This window comes from Schistocerca piceifrons, chromosome 1 (genome assembly GCF_021461385.2).
Source record: "Schistocerca piceifrons isolate TAMUIC-IGC-003096 chromosome 1, iqSchPice1.1, whole genome shotgun sequence".
Taxonomy (NCBI): domain Eukaryota; kingdom Metazoa; phylum Arthropoda; class Insecta; order Orthoptera; family Acrididae; genus Schistocerca; species Schistocerca piceifrons.
This window is the reverse complement of record NC_060138.1, coordinates 495,397,426-495,416,926: the sequence shown is the minus strand read 5'-3', so window position 1 is coordinate 495,416,926 and position 19,501 is coordinate 495,397,426. Positions and strand designations below refer to the sequence as shown.

At 43.7% G+C, this 19,501-nt stretch overlaps 1 protein-coding gene across 1 annotated transcript in view; it reads right to left on the bottom strand.

Moving 5' to 3' along the window:
- Nucleotides 1–19,501, bottom strand: part of LOC124795922 (DDB1- and CUL4-associated factor 1-like) — a 252,209-nt gene that overhangs the window by 156,040 nt on the left and 76,668 nt on the right. The window contains exon 7 of the mRNA XM_047260006.1: nucleotides 18,708–18,890. Coding sequence (XP_047115962.1) covers nucleotides 18,708–18,890 — 183 coding nt within the window. The remainder of the gene's footprint in view (nucleotides 1–18,707; nucleotides 18,891–19,501) is intronic.

Genomic DNA, 19,501 nt, shown 5'->3' with positions numbered 1-19,501 from the left:
TGTGGAATCTAGCAGTGAACAAACTCACTGAGGAACTACATTCCACATAATGCTTCTGTCAAGGATACACAGATGACCTTGTCATAGTAATACTTCGCAAATTTACTGACACAGTTAGAAATCTGACACAAGGAGGATTGGACATTGTGCAAAATTGGTGCATTAAACAGGATCTGAAGGTTAATCCTAAGAGGACTGTTGTGGTGCCGTTTACGAAGAGGGATATCCAACGCTCAAGTTGGAATCTAAAGCTCTGCGATGAAACTCTACCTGTGAAGGGGATAGTGAAATATCTAGGGGTAACCTTAGATGAGAAACTAATGTGGACCCCTCACATTAAGAGTATCTGCTACAAGTCAAAAAGTACTCTAGTGAATACCAGAAGGGCTTGTGATAAAAACTGGGGCCTAAGCCCCAGAGGTATGCACTGGATACACACCACAGTGGTTAGACCTAGGATATCCTATGGGGCTGTAGTGCGGTGGGAGAAGGTAGAACAGCGGGTTGCAGCTAAGGAACTAGCTAAGATGCAGAGACTGGCCTGCTTAATCATAACAGGCGGAATTAGCAGCATATCAACCGCTGGGATGGAAGCCATGCTAGACATGCCTCTACTACACCTTTGGGTCATGATGGAGGCAGCAGATGGGGCATACAGACTTAAAATTGGCAAAAACTGGATCTCATTGGGATATCCCGGATCACACACAAACATGATGATGATGATGATGATGTCCTCCTCGCCGTGTCCGGCGACAGTGACTCTGTCAGTCTTCTCTGTCCTTGTTGTGATAGGCTCGGATGTGGCTCGCGAATCCGAATTTCGCTTTGAATATCCTGTTGCATGAAGCACAGTGAAGTTGACCAGCAGAGTTGTAAGTATACGTGTAGACAGGCTTGAGCTGAGATTTTCGAAGTTCTCTTTTAGCATCCAGGTTCATTAGACGCTTTTGCTCGAATTGTTCGATGCTCTTATGTACAGTTGATCGCCACTCCGATTGGCGCAATGCTAGCCCCTCCCAACGGTTGCTTGGAATGCCACAGGCTCCAAGGTGGCGTTTAATGGTGTCTTTATATCACAGGTGTTGACCACCTTTCCTCCTCTTTCCGCACGAGAGCTGCGAGTAGAACACCGCTTTAGGTAGCCTACTGTCATCCATGCGTACTATGTGACCACTCCATCTCAGTTGATGTTTCATTATTAAAGCTTCAATACCAGCCAGTTTCACGCAGCGCAAAATCTCCGTGTTTGGGACACGGTCTTTCCATTTGATGCGCAGAATTGATCTCAGACATCGAAGATGAAATTTATCTAGCTTCTTAATGTCAGCTTTGTAACAGCACCAGGTTTCCGAAGCATAGAGTAGGGTGGATAATACTACAGCTTTGTAGACTGCAATTTTTGTTTGTAGTTTGAGATCATGTGATTTCCATACTCGGTCATTAAGCTTACCGAAGGCTGAGGCTGCGATGGCTATACGCGCTGCGATTTCCGTTGTCAGGCTGTTGTCACTTCTAATTTGGCTTCCCAGGGATTTGAAATTTGACACATTTTGCAAGGGTTTGTTATTTATCTCAATACTGGTGTCATCTGCATTAAGACCTCTGAGTGGCTGTTTGAGAACTTGCGTCTTAGTGATACTAATGGCTAAGCCAAATCTTCTAAAGGAGACATTTAGCAGATTTATGTAAGTCTGAAGAGTTTCGCAAGAATTAGCCATCATGCATACATCATCCGCGTAGAGACTCTCTAAGATGGATAGTTTGGTTACGCGACTTTTTGTTCTGAGGCGAGAGATGTTGAAGACACTTTTGTCTGTCCTTGTGTCGAGACTAATTTGATTACTACAGGCTTTGGTCGCATCTCTCATAACAACTGCGAAGTTAAGTGAGAAGAGTGTGGGAGCCAGAACACAGCCTTGTTTTACACCACATGTCATGGGAAACTGTTCTGAGAGCTTGTCCTCATGGCGGATTTTTGCCATCATGTTTTCATGAAACTGCCGAATCAAACTGACAATTTTGTCAGGGCACCCAGTTTTCTTTAGTATGATCCAGAGAGCTTCCCGTGGGACACGATCAAAAGCTTTTTCCAGGTCTACAAAGCACATGAACAAAGGCCGATGTTGCTCTAAGCTTTTCTCTTGCATTTGTTTGACAACAAATATGGCATCCACTGTGCCTCTGTTTGAGCGAAAGCCACACTGGGTCTCTGGTAGCAGTTTTTCTGCAAAGTGTGTTAACCAGGTGTTAATTATGTGGGCAAGGACTTTTCCCGCTGCTGAGAGAAGAGAAATGCCCCTGTGGGAGCTGCAGTCTGATATGTGACCCTTGCCTTTATAGATCTTGGAAATACAAGCATCTTTCCAGTCTTGTGGAATCATTTCATACTCCCAAATCCTTAAGATCACAGCAAACAATGGTTTCTTGATGTTTGGCCCCCCCATATTTATATAGCTCTGATGGCAAGTTATTTAATCCTGCTGTTTTGTCATTTTTCAGCTTAGCCAGTGCTGAAATGAATTCATCGTAGGAAGGGGCATCCGCAAGTTGTTCCTCAACTGGCAGGTCTTCAAGTGCTTCTATGTATGGAATATCGGTTGTCTGGTGGTCGGGATTAAGAACGTCATTAAAATGTTCCGCCCACCGAGACAGGATGTCACTCTGTTGTGTCAGCCGACAACTTTTATCTTTGTTATAGACTGGTGCTATCTTCCCAACTCTTGGACCAAAGAAAGTTTTCAGGGACTCAAAGAATCTGCCCGTTTGGTGTGTGTCGGCATATAACTGTATTTCATTTGCTTTATTTGCCCACCAACTGTCTTTGAGAGCACGTACCTTCACTTTCAGATTGTAATGCGCTGCTCTACGCTTGTTATCATCAGGGGTGCGAAGAGAGGTTCTGAAATCATTAATTAGCTTTCTGATCTCTGGATCTGAGTCGTCAAACCAGTCCTGGTGCTTCTTCTGAGGCTTTCCCAAGATTTCTGAAGCACAGCCACACAGTCTGCTAGCGTATGCAACTCCACTGTTCATCTACAGGGGCAGATTCAGATATCAAAAGGCCATCGACACCAAATTTTTCATCCAGTTTTGCTCTCATAGTCTGATCATTGGCCAAGATTTTGCAGGACAATTTTGTTGGTATTTTGTGTGAAGCTCGGCGTGGTGCCTTCAAAGTTATCTTTAATTTGGACCTCTCGAGTCGATGGTCTGTCCATCCCTGAGCGCCTCTCATTGCACGTGTGATCAGTACGTCACCAAGATCTTTTTTCCGTACTATCACATAATCCAGAAGGTGCCAGTGTTTAGATCGCGGATGCATCCATGTCGTTTTATATTTTTCAGGCAGACGAAAATATGTATTTGTCAGACAGAGTTCAAACTCGGCAAATAGAGTTAGAAGATCCAAACCATTCTAGTTGCATTTTCCAATCCCATGGCGACCGAGGACTCCATTCCAAGCGCTGAAATCATTCCCAACACGAGCATTAAAATCACCAAGTAACAGAAGTTTATCTGCAGAAGGAATATCCCTAAGGACATGTCGGAGGTCTTGGTAGAACTTGTTCTTCTCTTCATCCGGAGATGGCAATGTGGGTGCATATACATTGATCACCTGAAGTCTGAGTGTTATTATTCTGTCACTGATACCTTTTGGGAGTTCTGTTAGTGAACATGCCAATTTATTGCGTATGGCAAAGCCTACCCCACTTTCCGCCCTTTCAGTGGATGATTTTCCACTCCAGTAGTAGGTATAACCTCCGAGCGGTTCGCATAACTGTCCAGAGTCACTAAGATGTGTTTCACTTATGGTGGTAATGTCGATGTTATATCTAGCCAATTCCCTTGCAATAAGTCCTGTCTTTCTCTCTGGGCACTGATTATGGTCGTTATCCTGTAAAGTACGGACGTTCCAGATTCCGATCATTAGATATTTCAGGTAACTGTTTATTTTATTATTTTTTTGACCGCATATGTTAGTGAACAAGTGACCGCAGTTTGCCACTTGTGCTGGGTTGAGACGGGCTATGTTTAGGCCACCTTTTCTACGCCCCTCCCTGGATTAGGGAAAGCAGAGCGATCCTAAAAAGGGCTGCTTTGTCGTCTGACGAGCTGCCGAACCAGTCCTCCCGTCTCTCACGAGTACCAGAACGACCATCACCGTCTGACCGCCTAACGTGCAGAGCACCAACTAAGGTTCAGGTACACCAAACCCTTGCCTCACCATCAGTACTCCATTGCCGCAGGACTTTCAAAGCTCATAGTCCATTGAAACTTTGCCGGAGTCATCTGCGCGTGAAGGTATTTAAAGTGGACAAGCAGTTGCGCAGATGCAGATCCACTCTCTCGTCCTCCGCCTCTGGTTGGCAGTGGATCGTAGGGCCGATACGACTGGCAAGAGGCAGGGGATGCGGTGAATGGCCATATGCCACTGGAAGTATCCTGACATACGCCCTTAAGGCACATCACAGGTGCCTTACTTCGTCGGTACAGAAGCCGTGAGTGTTTACCTATCGATATTACCCGCCTCCTACACACACAAACATAGTGAGTGGGGTAAACATAGAATGGCTGGGGAAATGCCTGCCAACTATATAATAACTCCCAACTGCTTCAAGAAGTCTTACAATAAAATAATTGGAAGCAGGGAGCAGTGGGAAAAAACAGTTCGACACCGTATGGGGGACACTGTTTGGTTCACCGATGGGTCAAAATCAGACTAAGGTATTGGGGCAGGGGTGTACAGGGTTCGGGCAAGACTGGAGGGCATCATCTCTCTAGGAAAACTGGTGTCTGTATTCCAAGCTGAAATTACTGCAATCAGGACATGTGTGGAGGAGAACATGTGTAGGTGCTACAATGACTGTAGCATCTATGTCTATTCAGACAGCCAGGCAGCCCTGAAATCACTGACAGCTCCTGCAACAAGATCTAAGATTTTTGCAGAATGCCACAGGGCTCTGGTGAAGCTAGGGGGGAAGCAACAGGGTAAACCTAGTGTCGGTCCCTGGCCACTCAGGGATCTGTGGCAACGAACAAGCCCACAGATTGGTAATGACTCCATTTATTGGACCGGAACCTGTCGTGACAATCACCAAGGCTATGATCAAACTAGAACTACGGAAATGGCTCAGGAAACAGCATGTAGAATATTGGATCAAGGTCTATTAACAAAAACACGGTAAGGCAATGACGCTCAAGCCATGTTTTAAAAGAAACTCTAATCCTGGGATTGAACAGGAAAGAGATCAAACTCACGACTGGACTGATGATAGGCCATGGGAATTTCAAGGAACACCTACACACAATGGGTATAATGGAAGAAGACCCTAAATGTAGGATCTGTGATGAGGGTGAAGAAACTGCATCACACCTAATCTTCGAATGCACGGCATTGGAGAGCAAATGCAAAAACTGGTAAAGGTACTCCTTGCACTATTTAAGGGCATTGGTTGACTTTACTAGATATATAAGGAGTGATACTGCACAATAAACTCAGTTTTGGTGTGGGCAGTGGCAGGTTGGACCTAAGCTGTTTCAGCTTCCCTGTCAAAATCAAATCAAATCAATATGTGAGATACCATCAGCCTGGCTCCACAATCATATTCTGGGGGTGGTTTGTAACACAGGAAGAAACAATGGGTGAGCCTTGTATGACCAATGCGTAGACAGCATGAAGCAAGGAAGACCACCACAGCACAGTAGTCCCCTTGATTATGCTGTGTTTATTACTGGGAGCAGTAGTGCACCAGATGTCATTATACTTTTGGGCAAAGAAAGATCTGACATAGATCTGCATATCTGCAGCTGGAGCCATGAAAGAGAATGGAGGGTGAGTATCAGTTTATGAAGCCAAAAGGTCAGCCAGTTCACTGCCTGGGATACCCACATGACTTGGGACCCAGAGAAAGACAACTGAGCAGGTGGCACGGCCAAAGGAAGAGAAATGGTCACGGATAGCAGGGACCAAAGTATGACGAGAGTAGAAGGGCTGCTCAGGGATTCGGCACATATTAAAACACTGTGGAGGGAGGCCTGAGTAACAAAATGGAGGACCCTAGTAAGGGCTAGCAGTTCTGCTGTGAACACACTACGTAATTCCGACAATAAATGGTGGTCTAAGCCAGTAGCAGTCGTGAAACCATATCCCATTTTATTTATTGTCTTAGAACCATCAGTGCAGAAAATGGTAGCATCCTGGAACTCTGCAAGGATGGAATGTACAAGATGCTTGAAGACCATAGGGGCGACAGACACCTTACGACCCTGGCGTAGGTCGGTTCTAATCCGTGGTCTAGGCACCATCCGAGTGGGGTGTGAGAGGAAATGCAAGGGGTGCATTTTAGTGAATGGAGATGGAGGAAAGCCCGACAGAGGGAAGTGAGATGCATTTCAGCCGGCAACCCCAACCGTGGGCAGTGATCAGGAGGGAGACATTCCTCACTTGGAAAAAGGACAGAGTACACGGGATGGTCAGGGCATCTGTGAATGGCAACTGTATAAGAAACCAGGAGTTGGCTTCGTCGTATTTGTAGAGGGTGAATCCCCACTCGTGTGAGGAGACTGTCGATGGGACTAGTGCAAAAGGCACCAACAGCTAGACGCACCCCAAACTGGTGAACAGGATCAAGTATTTTGAGAGTGGAAGGAGCCACTGAGCTATAAACCTGACTTCCATAATCTAGTCTGGACAAGTCCAGAGCATGGAAAAGAAGGAGAAGAGTAGCATGGTCTTCATCCCAAAATGTGTGGGCCAGGAGGCAGAGAGTATTAAGCTTCTACATGCATGTAGTCTTCAGGCAGCAAATATGGTAGAACCATGTCAGCTTTTCATAAAAGAAGGCCAAAGGAATGGAACTGTGCTGCAACATCTAGGAGCTTGTAGCCTAAATAAAGTTCTTTAATCAGGGTGTACTATGAATTGACGACAAAAATGCATAATCGGCATTATGGAGCAACAGAATTGGAAGCCTTGGGAGACAGTCCACACACAAGTCCGTCAGATGGTGCCTTGGAGCTGTCACTCAGCAGTCGCTACCGAGTGTGAGCTACATCAGATGCAAACATCATTGGTATACAATGCCGTGGTAACCTGAGGGCCAACAGAGGTTTCAAGCCCATTGAGGGCTATGAGGAAGAGTGACACTTAATATAGAACCCTGTGGGATACCGTTCTCCAGAATCCGAGGGGTGCTAAGTGAAGTGGCAACTGGAACCCAGAAGAAAGGGTGGGATAAAAACTCGCAAATAAAAATCGGAAGGGGGCTACAAAAGCGATGGGGCCAAGCCGTGCTGTATGCCTTATGTAGGTCAAGGAAGACTCTGACAAGGTGCCAACAGTTAGTAAAAGCCTGTTGCATTGCAATTTCCAATCTGACTAAATGGTCAGTTGGAGTTTGTCCTTCCTGGAAGCCACACATATATGGTAACAAAAGGCCAACATAATCTGAAGCTAACCAATCTCTCAAGCAGTTTACAAAGTACACTCGTGGATGGAATCTGGGTCTGGGGCCGTGTCATGTGAAGAGGTAAGAGCCTGAAAGAATTCCCATTCAGTGAAGGGTTCATTATAGGGTTCAGCTTGGTGGGGTTGAAACAAAAGGGGGGGTGTGTTCAGCTCTGTGTTTCCGCCAGATAAAGGTGGCAGTATAGGACAAGGATGCCGATGCTGTTACAAAAGGTGTCGCGAGGTGTTCTGCAAAGACCAATGCATCAGTAGACACAGCATCTTGGAGAATAAGCCCCTGCACAGTTGACTGCACTGGTGTCCCAGAAGGCTTGGACCAAACCTGCAATGAAGAGCCATACGTCCCCAGGGACGAAACATAGTGCTCTCACCATTCCTTTTCACTCCGCTTAATAAGGCAACAAGCCTTAGCACGGAGACGCTTAAAAGTGAGGAGGTTGGTCTGTGAAGGGTGTCATTTAAATTGCTGCAGCACCCGTCGACAGTCTTGGACAGTGACTGCCACATCCTTGGTCCACCAATGTACTGGTTGACAAACGAAGGGGACCTGTGGATAGGGGACAGCAGCATGAAGAATAGTGGCAGAGATGCCCTGCCTGGTCGCATCAATCCAATTTGAGAGAGAGGTGTCTAAGTGCACAGCAGACATATATAAAGGCCAACTGACCCTGCAAAATGCCCGACATGGGGGTCTGTCTACCTGGTGGCAGCAGAGGAATGACAGAATCAGTGGAAAGTGGTCACTGTCACAAAGATCATCACGGGGTGACCAATGTAGGCAAGTAACAATAATAGGGGAGGAGACTGTGAGATTGATAGCAGTGAGGGAGTCATGAGTGGCACACTAGTGGGTAGGGGAACCGTCACTGAGGAAACACAAATCCAAGTCTGTAGTAAGTTTGTCAAGTTGAAGACCCCCCCCTTGACAAAGTGGCACTCCCCCCATCAGGGGTGGTGTGCATTAAAGTCCCCAAGGAGGACTTATGGGGGGTAGGAGTTGCTGTATTAAGGTAGACAGTTCAACACAAGGAAGTAGCCTACCAGGAGGGAGGTAGACATTGCAGACGGTGATTGCCGGAGTCGTCTTCACTGTGACTGCTATCGCTTCCAGGTTGGTATGAAGGGGGATCCAGTCACTAATGACATCAGTGTGAACCACAGGGCAGATGCTATCCCGGGGCCAGCACGCTTCAAACAGAATGCCCAATAACACAAAACGTTAGGGAGTGGTCATGATGAAAGTGAGTTTCTTGAAGAACAAAACAGAACAAAGAGTAGGAAGAAACAAAGCATTGTATTTCTGCGAGGTGGTGATAATATCCGTTATCATGTGGTGAGAGTCCATGTGAGACATACAAAAGCCGAGGGAAGATCGTGTCATTCGGTCAGTGGTCGTCATTGAAAAGGACGAGGTGACATCCATAAAAACTGGGTCTGATTAGGGATGAGGTGGAGGGGGCAAGGCCCCCCAGGTAGCCTTGTCCTTTGAATTGCGCTGCTTCTTCTTCTCCCTCGGAGGGAGGGAGGAAGCGTTATCAGGTGGCAGTGACGTCAGGATTGGACAAAGAGCGAGTGCCTTTTGAGTGTGGATCTCTCCTCCGGCCTGAGGGTGCAAGCTTCCTGTCCTGATAACGCCGGGGAGGGATGTTCTGAGATGGAAAAGGAGGAGTAGGAGCAGTTCCTGGAGCGGAAGGGATGGGAGTCGCCAAGGAGAGGGGTGAGGAGGGGAAGGCGTAACTGAGGCAAAAGTAGAGGAGAGATTTACAGGGTGAAGTCTGTCAAATTTCTTCTCAAAGTAGTTGAGATGGTCAAGGGTCTTTATTTCCTGAATACTTTTTACCTTTGTGTACACTGGACACTCTTGTGAGTGGGGAGAATAGAGACCAGAGCAGTTTATACACATTTCGGCGGTGGAGTGCAAGTGCTCCCCACATGTAAAGTCATCACAGATGGGAGTGGCATCACATCACGAGGACATGTGGCCGAACTTAAGACAGTGAAAGCAATGCATGGGAGGTGGAATGTGCAGTTTCACATAGCATATGTACACCATTACCTAGACCTTCTCGGGCAATGTGTCCCCTTCAAATGCCATGATGAAAGTGCCATTGTCTACATGATGGTTATTAGGGCCTTTCTGGACAGGCTGGATGAAATGAATGCCACGTTGTTCCAGATTAGCCATAAGTTCATCATCGAAATCGAGGAGAAGGTCTCTATGGAAAATTACATCCTGTGTCATACTGAGTGACTTGTGAGAAGCTTGTCTCCTAAACAGTCACATGCATAATGAGAGGCTGGTTGGCTGGCAGAAGTTGTCTTTATAAGGAGAGAGCCAGATACGATCTTGCTTAACGACTCAACTTCAACGAAGTTGTCCTAAGTATGTTCCACAAAGAAAAGGGGTTTGGTGGCAGCAAAAGTTTCCCTGTCAGTCCTGATACAGACCAGGAACTGTGGAATGGGTTTCGCCCCAAGCCGGCACGTCTGGCCCTTCTCCCAGGACGTATCCAAAGAAGGTAAGGTTGGAAAGGCAGAAACAGGAACTGAGACAGAACTACATTAAAGAAGAGATGTGGCCGCAGTAGAGCAGCCAGAGTTTAACACATGTCATGTGCCAAACATCCGTCCTGGTACCACCCACTCCAAAACAGGGGCTCGCCTTGGGGGGCCACCCAGTCACTGCACTGGCTGCCTGGCAGGATAGTCATTGCCGGGAGTTCAGACACCCTGAAAAGATGGGCAACCACTCCTAGGCTTGCACAAGATGTTCACGGCACAGGTACTAACAGTGTGATCCCTGTGTTATAAGGAGGCTCAGCCAGATGTGTACATAACAGCCCCACCACATGGACTAGCTACCGAGCTGTTGACCTAGCAAGGAAACAAAAGGGCTTTCGCAGGGAGGCAGAGGAAGCGGAGAGAGGGGAGGAGGAGGAGGAGGAGGGGGAGAGAAACTCGAGCCAAAGATGCTGGGGAGGGAGTTCTTCCCTATCTGGGTCACAGTACAGATTTCGAATTTGGAGATGGAAGTCAAATCCCTGAGGGGGCCAAAAAAAGAAAAGCGAAAATGGAGGAAAATCAACCAACTAAAACTGCAAGACAAAGGAACGTCATGAGGACAGCCAGACCAACATAATGAAAAACGCCAAGAGAGGAAAAGAAAGGACAGGGAAGGAGATAGAAGGGGAAGGGCAAGCAGCCTGGAAAAGGATAAAGGCTGCAATAGCTCAGGGACCCGTGCACGCCACACACATACCCATAAAACAGCTGTTGGCCCCCTGGAGGGACAAATTTTGAGATATTGATGGAAAGTGAAGACATAAGTTGGTAAAAAATGTAAGGACTTCTGTATTTCTAAACATGTGAGCAAAAATCTTAAGTACTAAAATCAAAATCTTTTGCAATTAACTGTTTTCACACGGAGAAAGCAAGTCAAATGGCATATATGTTATATGTTTCATGAAGACCACTGATATTATTTTATTTCAATAAAACGAAACACATTTGGTGACAAAAATATGTATTTCATTGGAGTCACAAGACAGATTTAAAATGTCTTCTTGATATCAGAAATAACCTCACAAAAAAGAAGCCTCTTCTGTATAAGGTGGGGAAAAGTTGTTTAAACCAACACTATAGGTGATTGCCAACAAAATTTTGGCTCTACTACATTTGTTATTGTCTGTTATTGCCCACTGTGTTAAGTCTATTATTTTACAGGTAATGCGTGGTTCTCTTTCACGAAATAAGTGAGTACATAGCGTACACACTGCCAGTGACTGCCACAATTTTCTTCCTCTTATCATCCCTTAATTACACTCTGCCCGAACAGGCCATGAAGGCCCCAACGGTACTGACTGGCTGCCGTGTCATCCTCAGCCCACAGGCGTCACTGCATATGGAGGGGCATGAGGACAGCATACCGCTCTCCCGGCCATATGTTAGTTTCCGAGACCGGAGCTGCTACTTCTCAATCAAGTAGCTCCTCAGTTTGCCTCACAACAGCCGAATGCATCCCACTTACCAACAGTGCTCGGCAGACCAGACGGTCACCCATTCAAGTGCAAGCCCAGCACGACAACGCTTAACACCAGTTCCCATCAGATCACTGAAGTTATCACTGCGGCAAGGCCACTGGCTCTTATCATCCATACTTTCTAATATATAAACTACTTCTGAAGCACCAAAATGTGCTAGAATAAATAACATGCCTATAAAAAGCCTCACTGTACAATGTTCTTGCGGTGATTCAGTTTCTGAAATCCACTGGCTGTGGCCCGTGACCTGTCACGGAGCACCGCAGACCCGAGTCCAAAGATAAGCCACAAAAATCTGCCACATTATGCCTCACACAAACAGACCTGGTCTGCATGCAGATTGGTGAGACTAGGTCCAAAAGGCAGGGCCTGCACATTAGTGGGAAATGATGGGCTTCAGATTTGTAGTCCCGGTCTGTTAGAGATACCCACAGAAATGGCCTGCAGCTTTGACCCGTCACTGAAGTCTAAATGTCACAGACACCACGTTGACAAAATAAGACCGTGGTGATCAATCCATGCAACAGATAACTTACATGAATACTCTGAAAATCAATACTAATGAGGATATGTAGCTACTCACCATAAAGATGACCACTGAGCTGCGCACAGGCACAAGGAAAAGACAATCACACTCTCACAAATAAAGTTTTAGCCATAGCCTTTGTCAGAAAATGAGAGAACATACGCACAATCACTCAGACACAACTCATGCACACATGACCACTGTCCCTGGCCACTGCGTCAACAATCTCTGAGAATCAGATCCGAACAAACCGCTCTTCACCCATCCCTGCCTCTCATCGGCCGCTGCTAGGCTAGCAGCACTGACTGCAAGCTGAGGGGAGTGGTGGAAACGAAAGAATCAGTAAGCATGAGGGAGTAGTGAAGTGGCTCACGTATGCAGCTGCACCCAGTCAGCGATAATGAATGGCATCTCAGTAAACAAATCATTTCCTCTACTGGGACAAAAACAAGACTTTTCCAGAGTTTTTTCAAATTCCCCTGATTGACCTGACATGTTTAAAATTTCCCTTATTTCCAGAACGTGTGGCAACCCTGACAATAAATTTTAGCATTCTGTAATTACGTGAATGTATTTTAATTCACTTGATAGCTCCCAGTCACAGAAATCCATTTTGTTTTCATTTGGCATGGGAGCTGTAAACTAAGAGGAAACAGCAAAAACACTTCCCCTTACCCACTATAGCTCAGACTGCAGTGCACGTGTGTGAATTGACAACTTGGGCGCACCAAAAAATTTTTCCAGTTAGCATCTGGCTGCTCGCTGCAACTGCTGGTACAGCTAACAGCCACACTTAAGCAGCAGAAGTGGGAGAAGATACTGCTCATACGTGACTCAACTGTGCATGCGTCTGCTGGCAACTGCTCAAGCAAACTTCATGTAAAGTTGTGACGTCTTGCTCACTGTAAGCAGTTTGTTATTATGAAGTATTGCATAGTCTTTGTTGTAAGGCCTTGGCACATTCTGCTAGTGGCAGACGCTTCTGTGTGCCTGGTGTTTTGTTGTTTAAATGGCACAATTCCCCAACAATTGAAGTTTTATTTTGTCCCCCCCCCCCCCCCCCCTCTCGTTTCTGTTTTATTGTTGCAGTATTATCATTCTGAAGTAGCAGGATATGGCAATATTCTTTATCAGAGTATCAGTTGTTATCAGTCAAAATTACAAAAATTTAACTGAAAAATAAGACAATTAAAAATTCCCGGAGTTCCAAAAAATTCCCAGTTTTTGCCCTCAAGAAAAATTTCATGGGTTTTTCCCAGATTTTATAGCCGTCTGGGGGCATATACACCCTTTTATTATTGCAAAAATGACAAGAGAGTGCCATGGATATGATACACGAGGTGGGATGGCAGTCATGAAAACAAAGGTGTTTCTCTTTGGGCAGGATCTTGTCACAAAATCTCAATCATCAATTTTCTCCTCTGAATGTGAAAATATTTTGTTAACTCCCACCAACATAGGGAAAGATGATGAAGGTGGTTCTATATACCTTGGGCCAAGCACTTAAGTAAGAATTACGGAGTATTTGTGTAGATGTAGACGTAAATGTGAGTCATTACGTATCTTGCCAAAAATTGCTTTGTCTTGTAACATGAACAGTTCTTTGTTTTGTTTCTAGACAGTTTCACTCACTGGGTACCTCACTCCAATGGCAACTTACATGATTATAAAGAAATGGTTCTTTGTACTTTACTGACATATGTATGAATATAGAAATGGTGTGTTGCAAGCTGACAGCTCGAGTTCTCGAATATTCCATTTGTAGATCCAGGATCACACACAGATCCATACCTTCTAGATGAAAATATAAGTGATGATTCACATTGTTTCCAAAAAGAAGGAACACTCTTGGCAGAGGGGAGATACTTTTTAGCAACAATCTGTATCACCCATACTGACACGACGTTTTTCACACAATTTTGCATCAACTGAAAGGAAGTCAGTGAAACTTGTCTACCGCAGAGTTTCTTCAGGTGGAGAAAGCAGAGAGAGGTATTCACATAAGGAAGGAGAACAGATGGTGGTGCAACAACTGCAATGTTTGCTTTTGGATTCCACAGATCTTCCGGGATTAACAAACCAAAATTGCTTATACTGAACCTTAGAAAAAATTCTCACTTGCAAAGACCCATTGCAAGGACTCAGTTTTAACATTTTTGCATTATTTTCTGTTAATGTAGACAAGAAATAATGGCAAGAAAGGGAACATATAAAACATTTTTCCTTCACAATATTTTTTTTACTTAGTTATTCTGCCTATCTGAACTGTATATACTACAACAAACCAATTTTTGTGCAACATATTTATGTTTTTCTTTAAAAGACTGCAAATACCATGTTCCCATCACATTTCTGCATTTTCCAATGTCATTTAAAAACAACCAAGAATTATAGCAGCCATGTTCCATGGGTAGAACACATCATTCAATGCTACTATATTTCTTATTTACCTTTTTTGTGTCAATGGTTATTGTGCTACGATTTTCATGATTTTCTTCAGAACCTGATACTTAAGTTTTCTGATTTTAACAACCTGCTTGGTAACAAACAACATTTTCAAGGTGTTACCACAATTTCTTCTATTTTTCAGTCAACATTTAGAGCAAATTTCTTATTCATATTGTTGTGTTACCTGGCAGAGAACAGCAAATTTCTTTTGGACAGAGTCTCATAAATGACTGGGGCAAGTTAATGAATTAACAGCAGCAAATGATCTAAGGATGCACTATGTTTTTCTGACAACTTTCACTGTCTTAAATTTTAGGCAGGTAAGGAACACGAAAATATGATATTCCAGTTGCACTTCAACGCAAATTCCAGTTCATTGCTATGTTCCATGTTTTTCAATGACATCCATCTCTCAGTAAAGTATCTGTGACTTAACATCTCTTTGGCATAATCTTCAAAGCAGAATGGGACTACGTTTTTGCCCAAATTAAAGTTTTTACTAACATGTAATACACTTTTTGTAAAAGCCAAGTTGCTACCTAACTTCCCATTCTCTTAGAGGTCATCAATGCTTTCCGGTGTAAAATATTTTCGTTGAGGACTATTATATCATTCAAAACCACATTACTGTAATTGGCCAAATAATGTATGCTGGCAGACCCCTGATTCTACAAAGAATCAGTCCCCCAGGTATAAAACAGTTTCAAATTCTGACTGCTGTACACGCAAGTTAAAATGTTATCTTTTTTATGTTAAGCATGTAAGCAAGAATAAGTTTAGAATAGATTTGAAATTATGTTGGAGTTGCTGGAAGTTGCTACAAGCTGCTGACATTATCAAATACTGGATGAGTGTAGTCTGAGCAATTAGCACTCCGTTTTAATCAAAGGCTAGTCTTTCACGTACCTCAATACTTATGATGTCGTATCTACTAAACTATGTGTCGTACAATGATATAATTTTGCAGATATATTCAATGGTATATTTGAGAACGACCTCCCACGAACCATGAACCTTGCCATTGGTGGGGAGGCTTGCGTGCCTCAGCGATACAGATAGCCATACAATTGGTGCAACCACAACAGCAGGGTATCTGTTGAGAGGCCAGACAAATGTGCGGTTCCTGAAGAGGGGCAGCAGCCTTTTCAGTAGTTGCAGGGCAACAGTCTGGATGATTGACTGATCTGGCCTTGTAACATTAACCAATATGGCCTCGCTGTGATGGTGCTGTGAACGGCTGAAAGCAGGGCGAACTACAGCCGTAATTTTTCCCCGAGGGCATGCAGCTTTACTATATGGTTAAATAATGATGGCGTCCTCGTAGGTAAAATATTCCGGAGGTAAAATAGTCCCCCATTCGGATCTCCGGGCGGGGACTACACAGGAGGACGTCGTTACCAGGAGAATGAAAACTGGCGTTCTACGTATCGGAGCATGGAATGTCAGATCCCTTAATCGGGTAGGTAGGTTAGAAAATTTAAAAAGGGAAATGGATAGGTTAAAGTTAGATATAGTGGGAATTAGTGAAGTTTGGAAGCAGGAGGAACAAGACTTTTGGTCAGGTGAAGACAGGGTTATAAATACAATATCAAATAGGGGTAATGCAGGAGTAGGTTTAATAACGAATAAAAAAAATTGGAATGCGGGTAAGCTGCTACGAACAGCATTACTGTAGCCAAGATAAACACGAAGCCCATGCCTACCACAGTAGTACAAGTTTATATGCCAACTAGCTCCGCAGATGACAAAGAGATTGATGAAATGTATGATGCGATAAAAGAAATTATTCAGACAGTGAAGGGAAACGAAATGGGTGACTGGAATTCGGCAGTAGGAAAAGGAAGATAAGGGAAAGTAGTAGGTGAATATGAACTGGGGGTAAGGAATGAAAGAGGAAGCCGCCTGGTAGAATTTTGCACAGAGCATAACTTAATCATAGCTAACACTCGGTTTAAGAATCACGAAGAAAGTTGTATACATGGAAGGTTTCAAATACATTATATAATGGTAAGACAGAGATTTAGGAACCAGGTTTTAAATTGTAAGACATTTCCAGGGGCAGATGTGGACTCTGACCACAATTTACTGGTTATGAACTGCAGATTAAAATGGAAGAAACTGCAAACAGGTGGAGATTTAAGGAGATGGGATCTGGATACACTGAAAGAACCAGAGGTTGTAGAGAATTTCAGGGAGAGCATTAGGAAATGATTGACAAGAACAGGAAAAGGAATTACAGTTGAAGAAGAATGGGTAGCTTAGAGAGATGAAATAGTGAAGGCAGCTGAGGATCAAGTAGGTAAAAAGACGAGGGCTGGTAGAAATCCTTGGGTAACAGAAGCAATATTGAATTTAATTGATGAAAGGAGAAAATATAAAAATGCAGTAAATGAAGCAGGTTAAAAGGAACACATCAGGGAAGATCAGTTTGGATTCCGTACAAATGTTTGAACACATGAGGCAATACTGACCCTACGACTTATCTTAGAAGATAGACTAAGGAAAGGCAAACCTACGTTTCTAGCATTTGTAGACTTAGAGAAAACTTTTGACTGTTGACTGGAATACTCTCTTTCAAATTCTGAAGGTGTCAAATACAGGGAGCGAAAGGCTGTTTACAATTGGTACAGAAACCAGATGGCAGTTACAAGAGTCGAGAGACATGAAAGGGAAGCAGTGGTTGGGAAGGGAGTGAGACAGGGTTGTAGCCTATTCCTGATGTTATTCAATCTGTATATTGAGCAAGCAGTAAAGGAAACAAAAGAAAAATTCTGAGTAGGAATTAAAATCCATGGAGAAGAAATAAAAACTTTGAGGTTCGCCGATGACATTGTAATTCTGTCAGAGACAACAAAGGACGTGGAAGAGCAGTTGAACGGAATGGACAGTGTCTTGAAAGGAGGATATAAGATGAACATCAACAAAAGCAAAACGAGGATAATGGAATGTAGTCTAATTAAATCGGCTGATGGTGAGGGAATTAGATTAGGAAATGGGACAAAGTAGTAAAGGAGTTTTGCTATATGGGGAGCTAAATAACTGATGATGGTCAAAGCAGAGAGGAAGTCTTTTCTGAAAGTATTTGTATGGAGTGTAGCCATGTATGGAAGTGAAACATGGACGATAACTAGTTCAGACAAGAAGAGAATAGAAGCTTTCGAAATGTGGTGCTACAGAAGAATGCTGAAGATTAGATGGGTAGAAAACATAACTAATGAGGAAGTACCGAAAAGAATTGGGGAGAAGAGAAATTTGTGGCACAACTTGACTAGAAGAAGGGATTGGTTGGTAGTACATATTCTGAGGCATCAAGGCATCACCAATTTAGTATTGGAGGGCAGCGTGGAGCGTAAAAATCAGAGGGAGACCAAGAGATGAATACACTAAGTAGATTCAGAAGGATGTAGGTTGCAGTAGGTACTGGGAGATGAAGAACCTTGGGCAGGATATAGTAGCATGGACAGCTGCATCAAACCAGTCTCTGGACTGAAGACCACGACCACGACCACGACCACCACCACCACCACCACCACCACCACCACCAACAACAACAACAACAACAACAACACGTGAGTACAGTCTACAAAATGTAATCATCTTGACTAACACTGAAGTTTTACTGCATGAACAGCAAAAATGTAGTACGCAATACAGTTTTTTCCTTTCATCATCTGGTCTGTGTGTGTGTGTGTAGTGGGGGAATGGGGCATTGTGAAAATGTGACATCAAGGTATTAAATTATGTGTCAAGTCTTTTGGAATTTGCTTGTTCTCTCATTCTCAAATAGTGGATGAATAAAGTCTGTGTAATTGACATGTTGCGAGCTGCACTGCTAAAACACATGTACACAGTTTGTAACTCTAATATTTGTCTATGTTGAAGGATTAGCATAGGATTATAGTTCTTAATGAGTATACATGACAGCATTTTAAATTTTGTCAATAATTATAGGAAATACTAAATTTTGTTGCCCCTGGAAGCTATTAGGCAGGCAACCCACAACTGGAACTGGGTGACCATGCACCAGGTTAGCCATTTAATAAGGTAGATGATTACTTCATTACTTTATAAAGAATTAAAATTGTGATTAAGTGCAGTTATTAATGAATGTACCACAAATACTGCTTGCTTTTGGTGTTTAAAAGATGCCAAATGATTACTGGAAAATGTATGTTAGTAACATATATATTAGCACATTGCTTAAAATGGAAGCACTTCTTACCATCATCTGAGTCGCTAGATCGCTTTCTGTCAACTCTTTTCAAGAGATCTGTAGCTACACCATTCAGGCGGTCTCCACAAAATGTATCCATATTCTCCACGGGATGTGGTGGGCTTTGCAAGGGAGATACGTGGTTTTGTGGCTCAGACCCAGACTTGTCTCCATTTTCCTTACTATCATTCCCTGTAATGACATAAAAATATAACAATTCCATTGATCAAATACAGGATATACATTACAGCAACAATGACTTTATAAATACACATGTGCTACTGTAAAAACAAGTCTCAGGAAGCATCACAACACAATCGAGAAACGGTTCGTCTAATAGTAACTGAAGATCTTGGTATGATAAGAGATTTGTGCAAAAATGGTCCCCAAAAATCTCACACCACAACAGCGAGAAACACAGAAAAATGTGGCAGCTGATCTGTTAGAGCAAACGGAAATCAATCCAGAATTGTTGAGCCGTATTATCACTGGTGATGAAAGTTGGTTTTTTGAGTATGATCCAGAGACAAAATGCCAAAGTTCGCAATGGTGCTCAAAGGGATCACACACACCAAAAAAAAAAAGCTCTCATGTCAAAGTCAAAAGTGAAATGCCTGCTTGTGTGCTTCTTTGATTCCAAGGTAATTGTTCATAAAGAGTGGGTGCCTCCTGGACAAACAGTTAACCAATATTACTACAAAGAAATTTTAGAAAGACTTCATAAAAAGAGTTCTTCGTGCCCGTGCCGACATTGCTGATAATTGGATTCTGCATCAAGATAGTGCGCCATCCCATACTGCTCT